This window comes from Mizuhopecten yessoensis, unplaced genomic scaffold (assembly GCF_002113885.1).
Source record: "Mizuhopecten yessoensis strain PY_sf001 unplaced genomic scaffold, ASM211388v2 scaffold7953, whole genome shotgun sequence".
Lineage (NCBI taxonomy): Eukaryota > Metazoa > Mollusca > Bivalvia > Pectinida > Pectinidae > Mizuhopecten > Mizuhopecten yessoensis.
In genome coordinates, this window is record NW_018407305.1 from 294,178 (window position 1) to 311,587 (window position 17,410).

The window sequence follows — 17,410 nt, forward strand, 5'->3', positions numbered from 1 at the left end:
ACAAAACTAATTTTATACAACTAACAATTCACATCATATAACAAAACAACTTTATACTGACCACATTTAACATGATATTTTGAAATGTTGTTTATGCTTTCGTATTTTGAAATGATTCTGTCCATGGGCATGGTCTTGTTTCGAGTACGTGACGTCACGGTTGACCTAGATTTACATGGCGGGTGTCGTCGATAAAGCAGAGGACACTAACAGTTTTGGGACTTCTGGTCTTCTTCTCCTTACACTTTTCAAGGGCCTCCATGCAAATCTTCCGTTTGTTTATATTTTCCTTTACTTTTTTTTTTTAAAGTTTTGTTTACGGTTTTGCTTACTTCGGCATTCTCATTTTGTTTTCTGACGCTAACCAAATCAAATTTGTATTTCAACGTGACTACCGTATGCTATATTGTTGTCTATTTATCTCTGGTCTTGGAAGAGAAACTTTCAGTAAATAACATGTAAAGAGCAAACTCCAGACATTTTGATGAAATCAAATCTTGTTTAAGGCAAAAAGTAGCTTGTCCAGATACTATTCTCCTTCTACATTCCATAGTCATCCATATGTGATTTAAAAAAAAATGTATATGTGCAATTTACCTTAGACGGCTCGACAGGCGCTGTACACTTGTGTTTGACTAGTACACACATGGTGAGATTGGTTGTTTCTCATCCAATACAATCCAAAAAGGCATACTTGGCTATCATGTTATCTAACTCGAGTTAATTTACAAATTGTACAAAGATTCGACGATTGGCAAGTGTCTTTTACATTTTGAAAATTAACTTACTAGAGTAAGATAAACATGATAATCAATCGTCACGTGTTTGGGGGCCTTTCCTCCAACAACGACTACATTTTATCTGGAAAACCACGTTTCCTTTTGAAAATACATAATATCTGTTTCCGGTGGGGAAACAACGACAATAGAGCATTGCGTCACAACGGATGATGATATCGAAAAGCATTATTATTTGAAGTCATAATTAAAAAATACCTGACCATTTAACTCACACCAATGGTGTTAACCACTAGTGGGTAACCAACAAAGTTTACAAGTTTTCTAGTTCTTTTATCTCAAAGTCGTAGTAAGTGATAGAATAATTAGTGGTTTGGGAGAAAAGATGATACGAACTGACAAGAAATGACTATCCAAAAATGGCTGGCTATCCGAAATGAACTCCCATTTCATCAGATAGGCTTACATGATTTCCTTATCAACCTTAATCTATTACAGCTAATTGAGGTCATGGTAGATATGTAATATTCAGCTTGTGATAAACAATACATCATTAATATTAAAATTAGGAACATTAAATGTTTATCATTGACACATACGATAACGTCCGTAAGGAGAGATAAGATTTCATCATTTAAAGTTATAAATCGATCAGGTAGAATTCTAGTAAATGATTTAGTGGTTATACGCAAAACACGTGAGTTATGTAGCATAGATATACCACTAGACAATGGCTATGTCACTTCTCTCGGGAACTACTTCTTTTACTCAGGTCACTTGGAATATGTGCTCTCAGACAGTTGACGAGTGTTACTGATTTTTATGACTTCGACTGTTGATTAAGTGACTTTCGCAGTTGATTGACTGACCGAATTTCTGACTAGCCTTCTGACGCACTTACTAACATGAACAAGGTAGCTCAGTTGGTAAGAACAGAATACTTATGGGAGGTCAAGGGTTGGAATGAATGTCTGGTTTTTGTTCTATTTTAATACCCAGAACACTGTACACTGACAAATATTTGCAACTGATTAAAAGTGTCAGTTATTTGTTTTCATTGTATGCGATAGGTGGCGAGGATATTACGAGTGGAGGTATGTCACTCACAACCATTATAATCACGTGTGTTTTCTAGCTGTAAACAAGCACCCTTTTCTGTAGACCACATTTTATAGTGATCGCTCTGATAAAGATATGGACTTTAACCATGTTTAAAGGTATCATTTTTTATAACTTTTAATTTGTAAGTAAGGATCCATAAATTAATATGACTATATTCTTTATAGAACTGACGAAATATTTTTTATCTAGCCATTACTATCCAAATCAAAATATGTGAAAAAATATTAAAACTCTAGTCGAGGCATTACGAATTGAGGTTAGTTATTCCGGTGGGGAATTATTTCTCCATAGTTTTATGTACGATTGTAGTATTTCTTACCGTTATACAAATAAACAATGTTATTATGTCTTGATTTGTTGGCTTAATGTTACCACAGATAGTATACAATTGTTGATGATTACATTGTCTCTATCATTATGTTACTATAGTAACTTACACTTGTGTGTTCATGATTATGTTACTATAGTAACTAACACTTATGTAATGACTATGTTACTATAGTAACTTTCACCTGTGATTATGACTTTGTTACTATAGGAACCAATATCTGTGTTCCTATAACTATGTTTCTATGGTGACTTACACTTATGTGTCTATGACTATGTTTCTATGGTGACTGACACTTATGTGTCTATGACTATGTTTCTATGGTAACTTACACTTGCGTGTCTATAAGTATGTTACTATAATAATTTACACTTATGTGTATATGGCTATGCTACTAACTAACACTTGTGTGTGTATGAATATGTTACCGAAGTGACACACATCTGCGTGTATATGACTATATTTCTATACTAGCTAACACTTGTGTGTGTATGAAAATGTTACCTAAGTGACACACATCTGCGTGGATATGACTATGTTTCTATACTAGCTAACACTGGTGTGTGTATGAATATGTTACCTAAGCGCCACACATCTGCGTGTATATGACTATATTTATATACTAGCTAACACGTGTGTGTGTATGAATATGTTACCTAAGTGCCACACATCTGTGTGTATATGACTATGTTTCTATACTAGCTAACACTTGTGTGTGTATGAATATGTTACCTAAGTGCCACACATATGCGTGTATATGACTATATTTCTATACTAGCTAACACTTGTGTGTGTATGAAAATGTTACCTAAATGACACACATCTGCGTGTATATGACTATGTTTCTATACTAGCTTACACTTGTGTGTGTATGAAAATGTTACCTAAGTGACACACACCTGCGTGTATATGACTATGTTTCTATACTAGCTTACACTTGTGTGTGAATGAAAATGTTACCTAAGTGACACACACCTGCGTGTATATGACTATGTTGCTATACTAGCTAACACCTGTGTGTATATGACTATGTTTCTATACTAGCTAACACTTGTGTGTGTATGAATATGTTACCTAAGTGACACACATCTGCGTGTATATGAGTATGTTTCTATACTAGCTAACACTTGTGTGTGTATGAAAATGTTACCTAAATGACACACATTTGCGTGTATATGACTATGTTTCTATACTAGCTTACCCTTGTGTGTGTATGAAAATGTTACCTAAGTGACACACCCCTGCGTGTATATGACTATGTTTCTATGCTAGCTACCACGTGTGTGTGTATGAATATGTTGCCTAAGTGACACACACCTGCGTGTATATGACTATGTTTCTATACTAGCTTACACTTGTGTGTGTATGAAAATGTTACCTAAGTGACACACATCTGCGTGTATATGAGTATGTTTCTATACTAGCTAACACTTGTGTGTGTATGAAAATGTTACCTAAGTGACACACACCTGCGTGTATATGACTATGTTGCTATACTAGCTACCACCTGTGTGTATATGACGATGTTTCTATACTAGCTAACACCTGTGTGTATCTATCCCGATGCAGCTACAGTAGAAACACCTGATGATTATATTGTGTTTAACCTCATGATACTATAGACACATCCATTTTAATGCTTGAAGCTTAGATAGTTTCTAACTGATATAAAAATAGTAAATAACAATTTTGTACATAGTGGCAATACTGTGTTTATCCTTATATACTTATAAACTTCACTATTTCACGTGATCATTACATTGTGATTGACCCTAAGTGACTATAACAACTTTGCAAATTTATACCTGAAACAATCTACGTTAAGTGGTTGTATACACGTTTTATCTGATGATTGCACTATGTTTTTCGTTTTATTAGTTTGCTAGTTTATACCTTTATACCTAGTGATAACATTACGACTGTCTCTTGGTGTTTTCAGCAAAATAGTCCTATATAAACTGCATTGTTATACCTGATAATAACATTGCATTAATCGCTGTATTAATATAGTCATATATACACTTATGTTTGGTGATATGATTGGTTAATGTTTTGTTACTTAACAGCCATTTGTACTTTCATACCTGAAGATTACATTGTTCTAAGCCATATGCTACTATACCACCATATATTATGATACCTGAAAATAACATTGAGTTTATATAAATAGTAACATACACTTTTTTACCTGATCATTCCATTGTGAATAGAAATGGTTCGATCATCTCATTCCGTGACATATTTGTATCTATCAGCTACATATATATACATTTTTGACATATTTTTTCTGCTTTAGCACAAATAATTTAAACTTGAAATAAGTTGTATTAAGCTATGGTTTGAACACTGCCAAAAGCTTTCGACCCATTTGTCATTTTTATCACTAAACTGGGTTAGGGCGTGGTGTCAAACCATTGATAACCCCGATTTTTTCTGCTTTAAATTTTTAAATTACGGATTTGGGACAAAGATAAGCTCGTTTTTCGTCGATGAAGAGTTTATTACAGATCGATGATTTTATTTAGAATCGACTCTTTTAAATAAAGATTTAAAAATAAATATTTCACTTATTCTCGTAAAAACTATAGTAGCAGTTTCATTTTATTTTATTTTGAGTCTGGTTCTCTTAAATAGTTATCATGATTGATATTGTTAAAAGGTAACAAAAATGACTTCGCCACTTAGATTGAATGTAGGTACTTAGGGAGTGGTGATCAAGGACCTAATGCTAGCACAGTACTATTTATACTCAATGTTATTGCTAAAATAGCCAGTCCATGCGTTAAATGTACGTACTTTTAATATAAGGTAACGATAGCAACGGTTTATTACATATCTCTGTAGTCTCACAAAGTTCAGTAATTAATTGTGATCTATAAAGGGCTTAATCTAACACCTTCAATACAGCCCAGTACAGCTGTAGTAATTAAATGGCAATAATGAACAATTTTGATATATCTAAAAAGAGATTTTCGTTTATGAGGTATTGACATAGAGACTCAATTTCTGTATCAAGTTATGTATGCACTTGAATTTCTCTAACTGCCAAACATGACAAAAAAGGGACAGCGACACTAGTTGTGTTTATCCAAAGTCACGTGTGTTTATCCATAGTCACGTGTATATATCCATTGTCACGTGTGTTTATCCAAAGTCACGTGTATTTATCCAAAGTCACGTGTGTTTATTCATAGTCACGTGTATATATCCATAGTCACGTGTGTTTATCCATAGTTACTTGTGTTTATCCATAGTCACGTGTGTTTATCCATAGTTACTTGTGTTTTTCCAAAGTCACGTTAGTTTATCCATAGTCACGTGTGTTTATCCATAGTCACGTGTATTTATCCATAGTAACGTGTGTTTATCCATAGTCACGTGTGTTTATCCATAGTCACGTGTATTTATCCAAAGTCACATGTGTTTATCCATAGTCACGTGTGTTTATCCATAGTTACCTGTGTTTATCTATAGTTATTTTTCCATGGTTGCGTGTGTCTTGCGGTCATGACCTTTTGTTTTGCCGATTAACGACGGATTTGATATCAACAGCAGTTTGAATAACACGAATGTTAGGAATACTCAGAGTGAAACAACCTCCAAAGATCTGTATTTGATATCGTCGATCCATGATGGCTTTTGTCAAATCATGAACGCAATAAAATGAGCGCAGTAAAGACATTTTTCATTTACATTTGTGGTATGGCACACAGTGTAATGTGATAATATAATAACCCATCAACAGCATACAGCTTAGAATTAATTAGTAATACATAGAAAAAACCCATCATAATCCTTGTTTATTAATTAACTATGTAGATATTGCTGTAATATGTAATAAACGGCCCGTGCAATATAATCAACAATCTCAGCCAATATCGGAATTGTTACACAAAGTCGGTAATATTGAAAAAAGTCGGCCTTTATGGAAAATATTGGCCGACTTTTGACAAACTCGGCCAATACGAGAAAACGCGCGTAATCGAACGCGCCCGGTAAACTGTTCGGAACTCATCGGAAGGTAACGTCTTATCCTACGGCAAAACCCGACATGTTCCTTGCGCAGACGATAACATACATACATGTCTATAAACAGACAAGAATGGAGCGGATCTCTGACAGGAACGCAAAAACAGGGTCTCAGATGATTGATGTTCTGGTCCCCATGATCAGTTTGTGCACCAATCTGAATCGTCGCAATTTAATTAAAATTTTAAACAAAAGTTATTTTCTGATGGAATATGTAAGAATTACCTGTTTCATTGTTTTTATATCTGCATAGTTAATTAATAAAATGGTCAATAATTAGCTAATTCCATATTGGCCCAGTTATTAGGCCTCGGTCAGTCATATTGGCCATTGGCCTGCGGCCTCGGGCCAATATGACAGACTTCGACCTAATAACTAGGCCAATATGGAATTAGCTAATTATTTACCCTATAATAATGTTGTCAGGAAAAAAATACTCTATTGTAGCATTGTGTTTGACTGGAGAAAACCCTGTGTTCGATTTGAGAACATATGATATTTTAGCAGTGTATTTTAAACGGAGAATTTATCATAGTTAGCATTTTCGTTGAGAAGAAAAAAAGCATATGACAGCATTGTGTTTGATTGGAAAAAAATATATTTTAGCATTGTATTTTGACTGGAGAAACATTCTATTATGGAATTGTATATGACTGGGAAAAAATTATATTAATAAGGAAAAGACCGTGGTGAAGCATTGCTTTTGACTGTAGACACATTATTACTAGAGCATTGTGTTTGATTAGAAAAAATCATATTTAGCAGATTGTTTTTGACTGTTGAAAGTATTATCTTAACAATATGCTTGATTGAGTAATATCGTACCATTGGGTTGATAGGAGCAAACACTATCGTAGCGCTGTGTTTGATTAGATACAAATATCATCGTAGCATTGTGTTTGATTAGATAAAAATATCATCGTAGCATTGTGTTTGATAAGATACAAAAACTATCGAAGCGTTGTGTTTGATTAGTTAAAAAAAACTATCGAAGCGTTGTGTTTGATTAGATTAAAAAGAACATCGAAGCGTTGTGTTTGATTAGATAAAAAAAACATCGAAGCGTTGTGTTTGATTAGATTAAAAAGAACATCGAAGCGTTGTGTTTGACTAGAGAAAGTACTTGTACTAAGATATTATTGGAAAACAACATGAAACCAAAGTGTACATAAAATAGCAATTCGTTCTCAATATCGACGAAGCAATGGTTAACTATAAACTAAATACGATGTGCATGGATACACTTAAACCAACTCAAAGAGAACAAGACTAGGTATTCCCGACGTGTTCACATCCTCAGCTTCAGCAACCTCATCCACCATACAAATTACGGTAAAATCCAAATTAAATCGTCAAATGGAGACCCGAGACAATGATTTCAACAACGCCTATTGACCTTGGGCATGGTCCTGTTAATTGTGGTCAGTAACTTTGTTTTATCTTTTTATTTTCAATTTTTATACAAAAAAGACCCAATCGAATAGCAGATCACACTTAAATATAATAGAGGGATAACTGTGTTAGGTGTGTTTTCCTTCGCAGCTGGTGACGGGGAGGCCTTTACGCAGGTATTGACACACGTCGCCGAACAGTTCAGCAAGTAAGTGACCACAGATTAATTTGCACTAACACGCACGCTACATTACATTGTTACCGTGCACGTCGTCGGCACCATAACTGCTTGGTGACGTAACACACCATGCCAATTAATACAATATATTAATTAGGACCATACTGACGTTGTGGAATGAGAAGTGTGTATCAAGTTGAGTTTTGTTTGTATAGTTTGTACTTTGCACTATTTCGTATATTGAGTTAGAATCCCTTTGGCGTTAATGACACAACTTCAAATAGAAACAATCTATGATGATGTAAGATAGTACTATAATAAATCTTACGTTCCTGTTGACTAAAGTGACATTAAAACCTCCAACCTATGGACCTGAATTATTTGAGAATGAGCATGTTTACCGATAACTGCTGTTAGCCACGGGAACCGTAGCATAATTTCGGATTAATTGATACTTTTTTGATACTCATGACATCAACCACATAGCTACGGATCCCAGCATTTCGCAAAGTTCAGTTCAAGACCCTATTTCTCGTTTTTATACGAGGGTAATTATTTTACGATTTCTGAAAATTAGGCGTCAACTATGCCAAAAGCTGTGTGTTATTTGTTGAACTACACAAAGCGAAGTGTTATACATGATTATTTCATAAGTTGTCGCCGTAGGTCAAACAGGAAGATATGATGTCATACAGTAATATGAAATTTCATACAGTTAGATAAATTGTCATACAGTAAGATAAATTGTCATACTGTAATATAAAAATAACTTGCAATAAGGAATAATGTCATATGGTAAGATATAATTTCATACTGCAAGACATAACATCCTACTGTAAGATATAATGTAATACTGTAAGATATAATATCATACTTTAAGATCAAATGTCAAACTGTATGATATATCATGGATTATTTATAAGAGGAAATTAAGAGACAAATACACTCAAAATGACCGTTTGTTTTTGTATAGGATACTTATAGTTGAGACATTACAATCTCTATATTTTAGCTCTCAAAATATGGATTTGAACAGGTAATGTAGCCCCTCATTTGTTCCATTCCAACCTAACGCATGCGTAATTCCCCTCATTGATTCATATCCGGGGAAATCATGCTATCATTTTCAATTTTGATTTTTTTGTCCGTTTTAATCACCTAGCAAAATATTATTTGTATAACTTTCCCATGAAATTGAACAAACTAAAGCATACTCTATTTGTGAATGATCAATTTACGAAATCGTCATTTGTGTTGTACCTACATTTGTAGCTGTTGTAATATTCTTCAGGACCTTTTTAACTGCAGATAAATACGATACTACTGGTTACCGAATGCAATTTGCAATGAAGCATTAAAAAAGTATTTTGCTCATTATAAAATGGGCGATTTCTTTGACTGAGAACTTTTGTATCAAACACCAACACAGTGAGGAAACACATACTGAAAGTATGAAGAAACCGACGCAGAAAGCAAAACGAACTTTTCTAATCTTATAAAATACTGTTAAAACTCAAGCAAATCAAACGTATATTAAAAATACTAATTTATCACGAAAATCATTTTAATATGTAAACAATTTTACTACCAAAAAACATTCGAATCAAATTATTGATAAATAAACATATTGATTTATTTTAATTTTATATTGAAATTTGTACATGACACGATCTAAATGTTTTATAAATATAGTCAATCTTAATTATAGATTTATTACACTTCAAAACTTAAAAAAGCTGATCAAATTGCGACACAGTACTATACAAATTTAGCGAATCATTGCATGCAGCCCGCACCTAGTGTATATTGCCTACCCGCCGCGATATACAGGTATGATTGAGCACGCATGCGTAGACACCTACTGACGTTGAATCCTGCAGTGCTGTTCAAACCATCATTGACTAATTTTGATTACATTTTCCACAAGTGATAGGAAGGTTAATGCCTGTCTAGCACCCTTCTTAATTTTGATTGATAGGTCGGCTCCATTCATATTCACTGACAAATTTCAAGAGCACAAATTTATTCTAAGATCATCTAAATAGTATTGTCTTATTTGTTAAACGTATTTCAGCAGAACAAATCTAGGAAACTCACAAAACGTTAAGCGTAAGCCAATAAAGAATAAAAGAATCCAAAACAATAACTGATGATATACCAAAACATGATGATATACCGAAACATGACGATATACCAAAACATGACGATATACCAAAACATGACGATATACCAAAACATGATGATATCCCAAAACATGATGATATACCAAAACATGACGATATACCAAAACATGACGATATACCAAAACATGATGATATACCAAAACATGACGATATACCAAAACATGGCGATATACCAAAACATGATGATATGCCAAAACATGATGATATACCAAAACATGACGTGACAGATACACGCCAATCCTCTACCAATTAAACCACAGAGACAACAAGAGGCACCCGAGAATGCAAATAACAATAACCCATTGCTACAATATCAAACATAACATTGAATTATAATATAAAACATATAAATACAGTGGAAAAACAACAATAATCCTTGCTACGATATCATAACATAACATTGAATAAGAATATAAAACATATAAATACAGTGAAAAAACAACAATAATCCTTGCTACGATATCATAGCATAACATTGAATAAGAATATAAAACATATAAATACAGTGGAAAACAACAATAATCCTTGCTACGGTATCATTACATAACATTGAATTAGAATACAAAACATATAAATACAGTGAAAAAACAAAAAATAACAAAACATTGAATAAGAATAATAAACATATAAAAACACAAGATATATGGATGACACGTGCTATCTTATCGATAGCATGACATTGACTAAGGACATCAAACATACAACAACAGAATGGATGTGTTACTTTGTTGCCACGCAGTTGATGAAACATTTGTAACGTACATCATTTGAATTGAATAATTCACAGGGGAAATAATAAAAAGGGCCAAACAGATATAAAGCTAAAACCAAGAAAGAAATTCTAGTTTAGAAAAAAAAAAAAACCCAAAGGAAACTTATTAAAACAAAGGACAATAGAGGCACTAAATATAATGTTAAGTATGAGACATTTTGTGGTATACATAAAACGTAAGTGGTAATCTAAACGGTACAGATGACGCGATAGACACTTATATAACAAATGAAACACAAATAGTCATTTGCCGAATTATAAAATAAAAACTCGGTAATTGTTGAATAACTTGATTAAATTTTCATTTTATATAGAGCACAATTCTATGTCATTAAATATAGTTTCCATTATAACTAGTGTATGACTACTCAATAAAATTCATTTTTGGAGGAACTGATAATTTCTAAAACTTAGCCCCGTGAATTTTTGAAAACTATGGTTCAATACACGGCTAAATATTTGACTGCAATGGGGATAAAAGGTATAGGTAATACAACAGTTTTTTTTTTAAAGTTGCGGAAAAATAATAACAAAAACGTTTATAAATTCAACAAAACATGCAGTGATCTTAGGAAGCAACACAAGCAAGAATTAATCACGGAATCATTGAGTTTCATGTGTAGAACAAAAGTAGAACCAACACAAACGGATATTTTCGAAATCGAAACTTTATGATTATATCAGTATAAAGAAATAAAACATGTTGATGTTTGTGTGTTTTCCCTCAATTTAGAGTATTCAAAGTGGAGGAGATGAAGGCAGACATAACCAAACGGATCAACATACTGGAGCGCAGGCTGGAACGTAAGTACATAAGATGCCTTTGATCATCCTAAAACTGTGGAAACACATACACTATCACGTCGTTAACACATTAATTTAGCGACGGCTTGAACGTAAGTACATAAGATGCCTTAGATCATCCTAAAAGGGTGGCTCAGGATGTATAATATCACGTCGTTAACACATACGTTTAGCGAAGGCTGTAACGTAAATACATAACATGTCCTTGATCATCCTAAAACTGTGGAAAAATATACAATATCACGTCGTTAACACATACGTTAAGCGAAGGCTGTAACGTAAATACATAACATGTCCTTGATCATCCTCAAACTGTGGAAAAATATACAATATCACGTCGTTAACACATACGTTTAGAGAAGGATGGAACGTAAGTACATAACATGTCCTTGATCATCCTAAAACTGTGGAAAAATATACAATATCACGTCGTTAACACATACGTTTAGAGAAGGCTGGAACGTAAGTACATAACATGTCCTTGATCATCCTAAAACTGTGGAAAAATATACAATATCACGTCGTTAACACATACGTTTAGCGAAGGCTGTAACGTAAATACATAACATGTCCTTGATCATCCTCAAACTGTGGAAAAATATACAATATCACGTCGTTAACACATACGTTAAGCGAAGGCTTGAACGTAAGTACATAAGATGCCTTTGATCATCCTAAAACTGTGGGAAAATATACAATATCACGTCGTTAACACATACGTTTAGCGAAGGCTGGAACGTAAGTACACAAGATGCCTTTGATCATCCTAAAAGTGTGGCTGAGGATGTATAATATATGATATCACGTCGTTAATACATACGTGTAGCAAAGGCTGGAACGTAAGTACATAACATGTCCTTGATCATCCTAAAAGTGTGGCTCAGGATGTATAATATCACGTCGTTAACACATACGTTTATCGAAGGCTGGAACGTAAGTACATGAGATGCCTTTGATCATCCTTAAACTGTGGAAAAATATATAATATCACGTCGTTAACACATACGTTTAGCGAAGGATGGAACGTAAGTACATAACATGTCCTTGATCATCCTAAAACTGTGGAAAAATATACAATATCACGTCGTTAACACATACGTTTAGAGAAGGCTGTAACGTAAATACATAACATGTCCTTGATCATCCTAAAACTGTGGAAAAATATATAATATCACGTCGTTAACACATACGTTTAGCGAAGGCTGTAACGTAAATACATAACATGTCCTTGATCATCCTAAAACTGTGGAAAAATATACAATATCACGTCGTTAACACATACGTTTAGAGAAGGCTGGAACGTAAGTACATGAGATGCCTTTGATCATCCTAAAACTGTGGGAAAATATACAATATCACGTCGTTAACACAAACGTTTAGCGAAGGCTTGAACGTAAGAACATAAGATGTCCTTGATCATCCTCAAAGTGTGGCTGAGGATGTATAATATATGATATCACGTCGTTAATACATACGTGTAGCAAAGGCTGGAACGTAAGTACATAACATGTCCTTGATCATCCTAAAAGTGTGGCTCAGGATGTATAATATCACGTCGTTAACACATACGTTTATCGAAGGCTGGAACGTAAGTACATGAGATGCCTTTGATCATCCTAAAACTGTGGAAAAATATATCGTTAACACATACGTTTAGAGAAGGCTGGAACGTAAAAACATGAGATGCCTTTGATCATCCTTAAACTGTGGAAAAATATACAATATCATGTCGTTAACACATACGTTTAGAGAAGGCTGGAACGTAAGTACATGAGATGCCTTTGATCATCCTAAAACTGTGGGAAAATATATCGTTAACACATACGTTTAGAGAAGGCTGGAACGTAAAAACATGAGATGCCTTTGATCATCCTAAAACTGTGGGAAAGTATACAATATCATGTCGTTAACACATACGTTTAGAGAAGGATGTAACGTAAGTACATGATATGCCTTTAAACATCCTAAAACTGTGGGAAAATATACAATATCATGTCGTTAACACAAACGTTTAGCGAAGGCGGGAACGTAAGTACATAAGATGCCTTTGATCATCCTAAAACTGTGGGAAAGTATACAATATCACGTCGTTAACACAAACGTTTAGCGAAGGCTTGAACGTAAGTCCATAGGATGTCCTTGTTCATCCTAAAAGTATGGCTAAGAATGTATTTAAAAATTATTTAGCTCCAGGAATTCAAAAATGTCATTTAAAATGTGTGATACAGCCTCAAGAATCTTGAATTTGTTGTAAAGCTATACAATATAGCCTCAAAAATCTGGAAACTGTGGTATGAAATATACAATATGGTCTTGAGAATACTTAGATTGTAATATTAAATTTGCCATACCGACTAAAGATTAATAAATTAATTGACGGCATAGCTCTGTAAAGATAACCGTCTCAAAAATGTCTTAATAATGTAAAAATTGGGAATTATAATGTAGTTCTTGTTTATCTAGAGATGTTTTGATAAGAGTACATGTTTTGTGATCGACATTTCACCTCTTGAAATAACTTTTTCTAACATATTGAATACCTTGACAACTAGACGCCATCAGAAGCTTAATGCATTGACACGTGAAGCGAATACCTTGGTTGTGATTTCTTCCGGCTAAGTGCAGCCGTGCAGATAATCAATTTCTCGCAGTAATCATACAACGTACCATGCATTCTTACTCAGTTTAGCCCTCTTGTGTAAGAGGTTAGTGGTTATTTATCTTTGATACCGCGGAGACAGCCTCAAGGTTCATGATAAGTCGATTGAACAAAACCGTATATGTTGTCAGCATTTACGAGGGTCAACCGAAACTTTTTATTTAATGTTTTTGATTTTATTTTTTCGAACTGGAACTTGTTTGTTTATCGAAATGTGTCTTTATCTAAAACTGTCATTACTAGTTGAAACCTTTGAGGTTGTACGCGAATATACTTTTGGATAAAGAAAATATGTACTTTTTGGCTGGAATAAAAACAAAACAACAACAATGCTAGCTTGATGTAAAAGAATGGTCTGACTACGTCGTTACTGGACCTTGTTACAAGTAGGGTAATATTTAAGACGAAAGCTAGCATTTTCGGAATCTTTTTACGATTTGTTTTCCTATCTTCATTTTGCAGAGTAAGAAAATAACATGTTTATGTCCTACTTCAAATTTCAGTTGAAGGATTAAAAGCGGTGGAGATTGAAAAATGCAAGCGGGATATATCTGATATAAAAAATCAAATTTGGACAACACAGAAAAAATATGTTGATTTCAGCACTATGAGGTAAATATGACAATTATTTTAAAATAAACACACCCTACTTCCTCCCCGAACAAAAATGAAAACGAAGAAACACCCCCACTAATTGTGCATGTCATATCAATTATAACATCAACTCTATAATTTACATTCTACTCTTAACTTAAAGAAACTCCAAAGTAAAAGATTTTCCATAAGACAGAATTGCTGTATAACTTGAAAATATTCTTAACCAAGATTGTTCCCTTAACAGTGACTTCATTCGGAAAAAAATCAGTTACTTCCTGATTTTCAAGTTTAAAAGTATTTATATCCTTTCATGGTCATAGTAATACATGATGACCAAAACGTAGATATACATCAAATTCAATACAAACATTTATCATATATCTCATAACTGTCAAAGAATAACACAATTGTTCGTCATTATATATATTAGCAAAGACAAAAGTTTATTATTTTACATTTGAAATCAAGTAGAAATGAGAATGACATACTATAGAAATGTTCTGTGATCACCTCGTGTATAGTTAGTGAATCATTCTCCCTTTTTTTTATTCAGTTTTACTTTACTGAATATAACAGTGCTTAGTGTCTATCATCACCCGTAGCTAGTTTTCTTTATATAGTTCTGATTTTTAGCATCAAATATTTTTTTTCCACACTCGCACAATTTGCACACAAATCAATGACTATNCCCACCAGCCCCCTTCCCCGCCAGCACCCTTTTCCTCCATTTTTTCTATTAAAGTCTTTCTAATGTTTAAACATTATGTAAACCAGTCAACACTTCAGTTTCAATGTGATTATTTTAGCACTCTTTCTCACAATTAACCATCTGTTTCACTTTAGCTGGAGAATAAAAACCCAAATGTATATATCAACGTGGTACAATGTATATTATTTAATTTTAAATTGCGATGTCACTATATATGTATTGATCTCATATGTAGGGAATAAATTTACTTGCTTATAAGAAATCATGTTTCTGAGGATAAACTTTTTGTCTTATGCCATTTTTATACCGTGTGTTATATACAATTCAATTATATACGTTACTACTTGATTTACAGTTAATGATAACGTTTACATAGGCATTTGGGTTTGGCACAATCGTGTGGGTGTTACAGGCAGTGAGAGTAAATCGTGCGGATGTTACAGGCAGTGAGAGTAACTCGTTCGGATGTTACAGGCAGTGAGAGTAACTCGTTCGGATGTTACGTGGGTGAGAGTAACTCGTGCGGATGTTACAGGCAGTGAGAATAACTCGTGCGGATGTTACAGGCAGTGAGAATAACTCGTGCGGATGTTACAGGCAGTGAGAGTAACTCGTGCGGGTGTTACAGGCAGTGAGAGTAACTCGTGCGGATGTTACAGGCAGTGAGAGTAACTCGTGCGGATGTATACGATCACTAGTAAATGAGAACTCCCTGTAAAGTCCAATGTAGACATATGCTTGGTATTGCCTGCCTTCACCATTACATTCCTAACTGTTTCAAAACATGCGTATCTGTATTTCTGGAAATACACAGCGCGTGCTTATTGCGAAAACATGTGTTTACGAAACCTTAAGCCTTAAATTAACGCGCAGCACACAAAGTCACGGACGTACCCTGTTATCAAAGTCGCTATTAGATCTAACGTATTGGATCAATTTGTTGAGAAATAATAACCAATTTGTTCTAAATATTTGCCAATCTCAACGCATGATTGAATAGGTATGTTACGCAGGTCATATATTCCTGTCATCCTGACTGTTATTAACTGGTTCGTGATTGGTGCTTTGGTTTGTTCCAATCAATCCGTACATTTGTTAGAATAAAATATATGACGTCACAATCCGATCTCGGTGAAAATCGGCATTATATAAACATATTACATATGTTAATACGAAACTCGCTTTGAAATATTCATCGTTTTGAATTAATTGCGAAAATGGGTGAGAAATGAGAGAGGAAATATTCATTCTCTAAGGTTAGGTTATACAAAGGAGATATCTACTCTAGGTGTGAGACTTGTGAATGTCTAACCACAAGGTCAACTCATTCACCCCTGAAATTTCATAATGAACTATTCCAATCTTTGATTTTGACAAGTTCATATGTGTCTTCAGAGGTAAATGAGTTAAAGCAAGCCACGGATTAGACAATCCAGACCATCAAACCACGAGTTGGGAACCCTCTGTTAAACCCTCACGGTAGTGGATGATTCTGTTCATCAATCCCATGCATACGCGAGTGACGACAGAAATGTTGACATCAGTGTGGTGTGTGATATAGTGGTTCCTTTATAGCCTTTCACCATGTTTGACCTCATTTAACTGTTTTTTCTTTTACCTTCTTTTTATTTTCACCTCCTTTTAATTTGATTCACGAAACTTTTCAACCTTCGAAGACCAACCTTTCAAAATGAATGTTATAGTGCATTGAGTGATGAGAGGAAGATCAGCTTGAAGCGAGATGTACCGTCCTACCCAAAGGTAGGTACCAGAAGCGAGATGTATCGTCCAACAAAGGTAGGTACCAGAAGCGAGATGTACCGTCCAACAAAGGTAGGTACCAGAAGCGAGATGTACCGTCCTACCCAAAGGTAGGTACCAGAAGCGAGATGTACCGTCC

At 34.2% G+C, this 17,410-nt stretch overlaps 1 protein-coding gene across 1 annotated transcript in view; it reads left to right on the forward strand.

Moving 5' to 3' along the window:
- Positions 1-7,768: 7,768 nt before the first annotated feature.
- Positions 7,769-17,410, forward strand: part of LOC110454622 (high affinity cGMP-specific 3',5'-cyclic phosphodiesterase 9A-like) — a 32,150-nt gene continuing 22,508 nt past the window's right edge. The window contains exons 1-5 of the mRNA XM_021504239.1: positions 7,769-7,816; positions 8,799-8,822; positions 11,475-11,545; positions 14,708-14,816; positions 17,214-17,271. Coding sequence (XP_021359914.1) covers positions 8,809-8,822; positions 11,475-11,545; positions 14,708-14,816; positions 17,214-17,271 — 252 coding nt within the window. The 5' untranslated portion in view covers positions 7,769-7,816; positions 8,799-8,808. The remainder of the gene's footprint in view (positions 7,817-8,798; positions 8,823-11,474; positions 11,546-14,707; positions 14,817-17,213; positions 17,272-17,410) is intronic.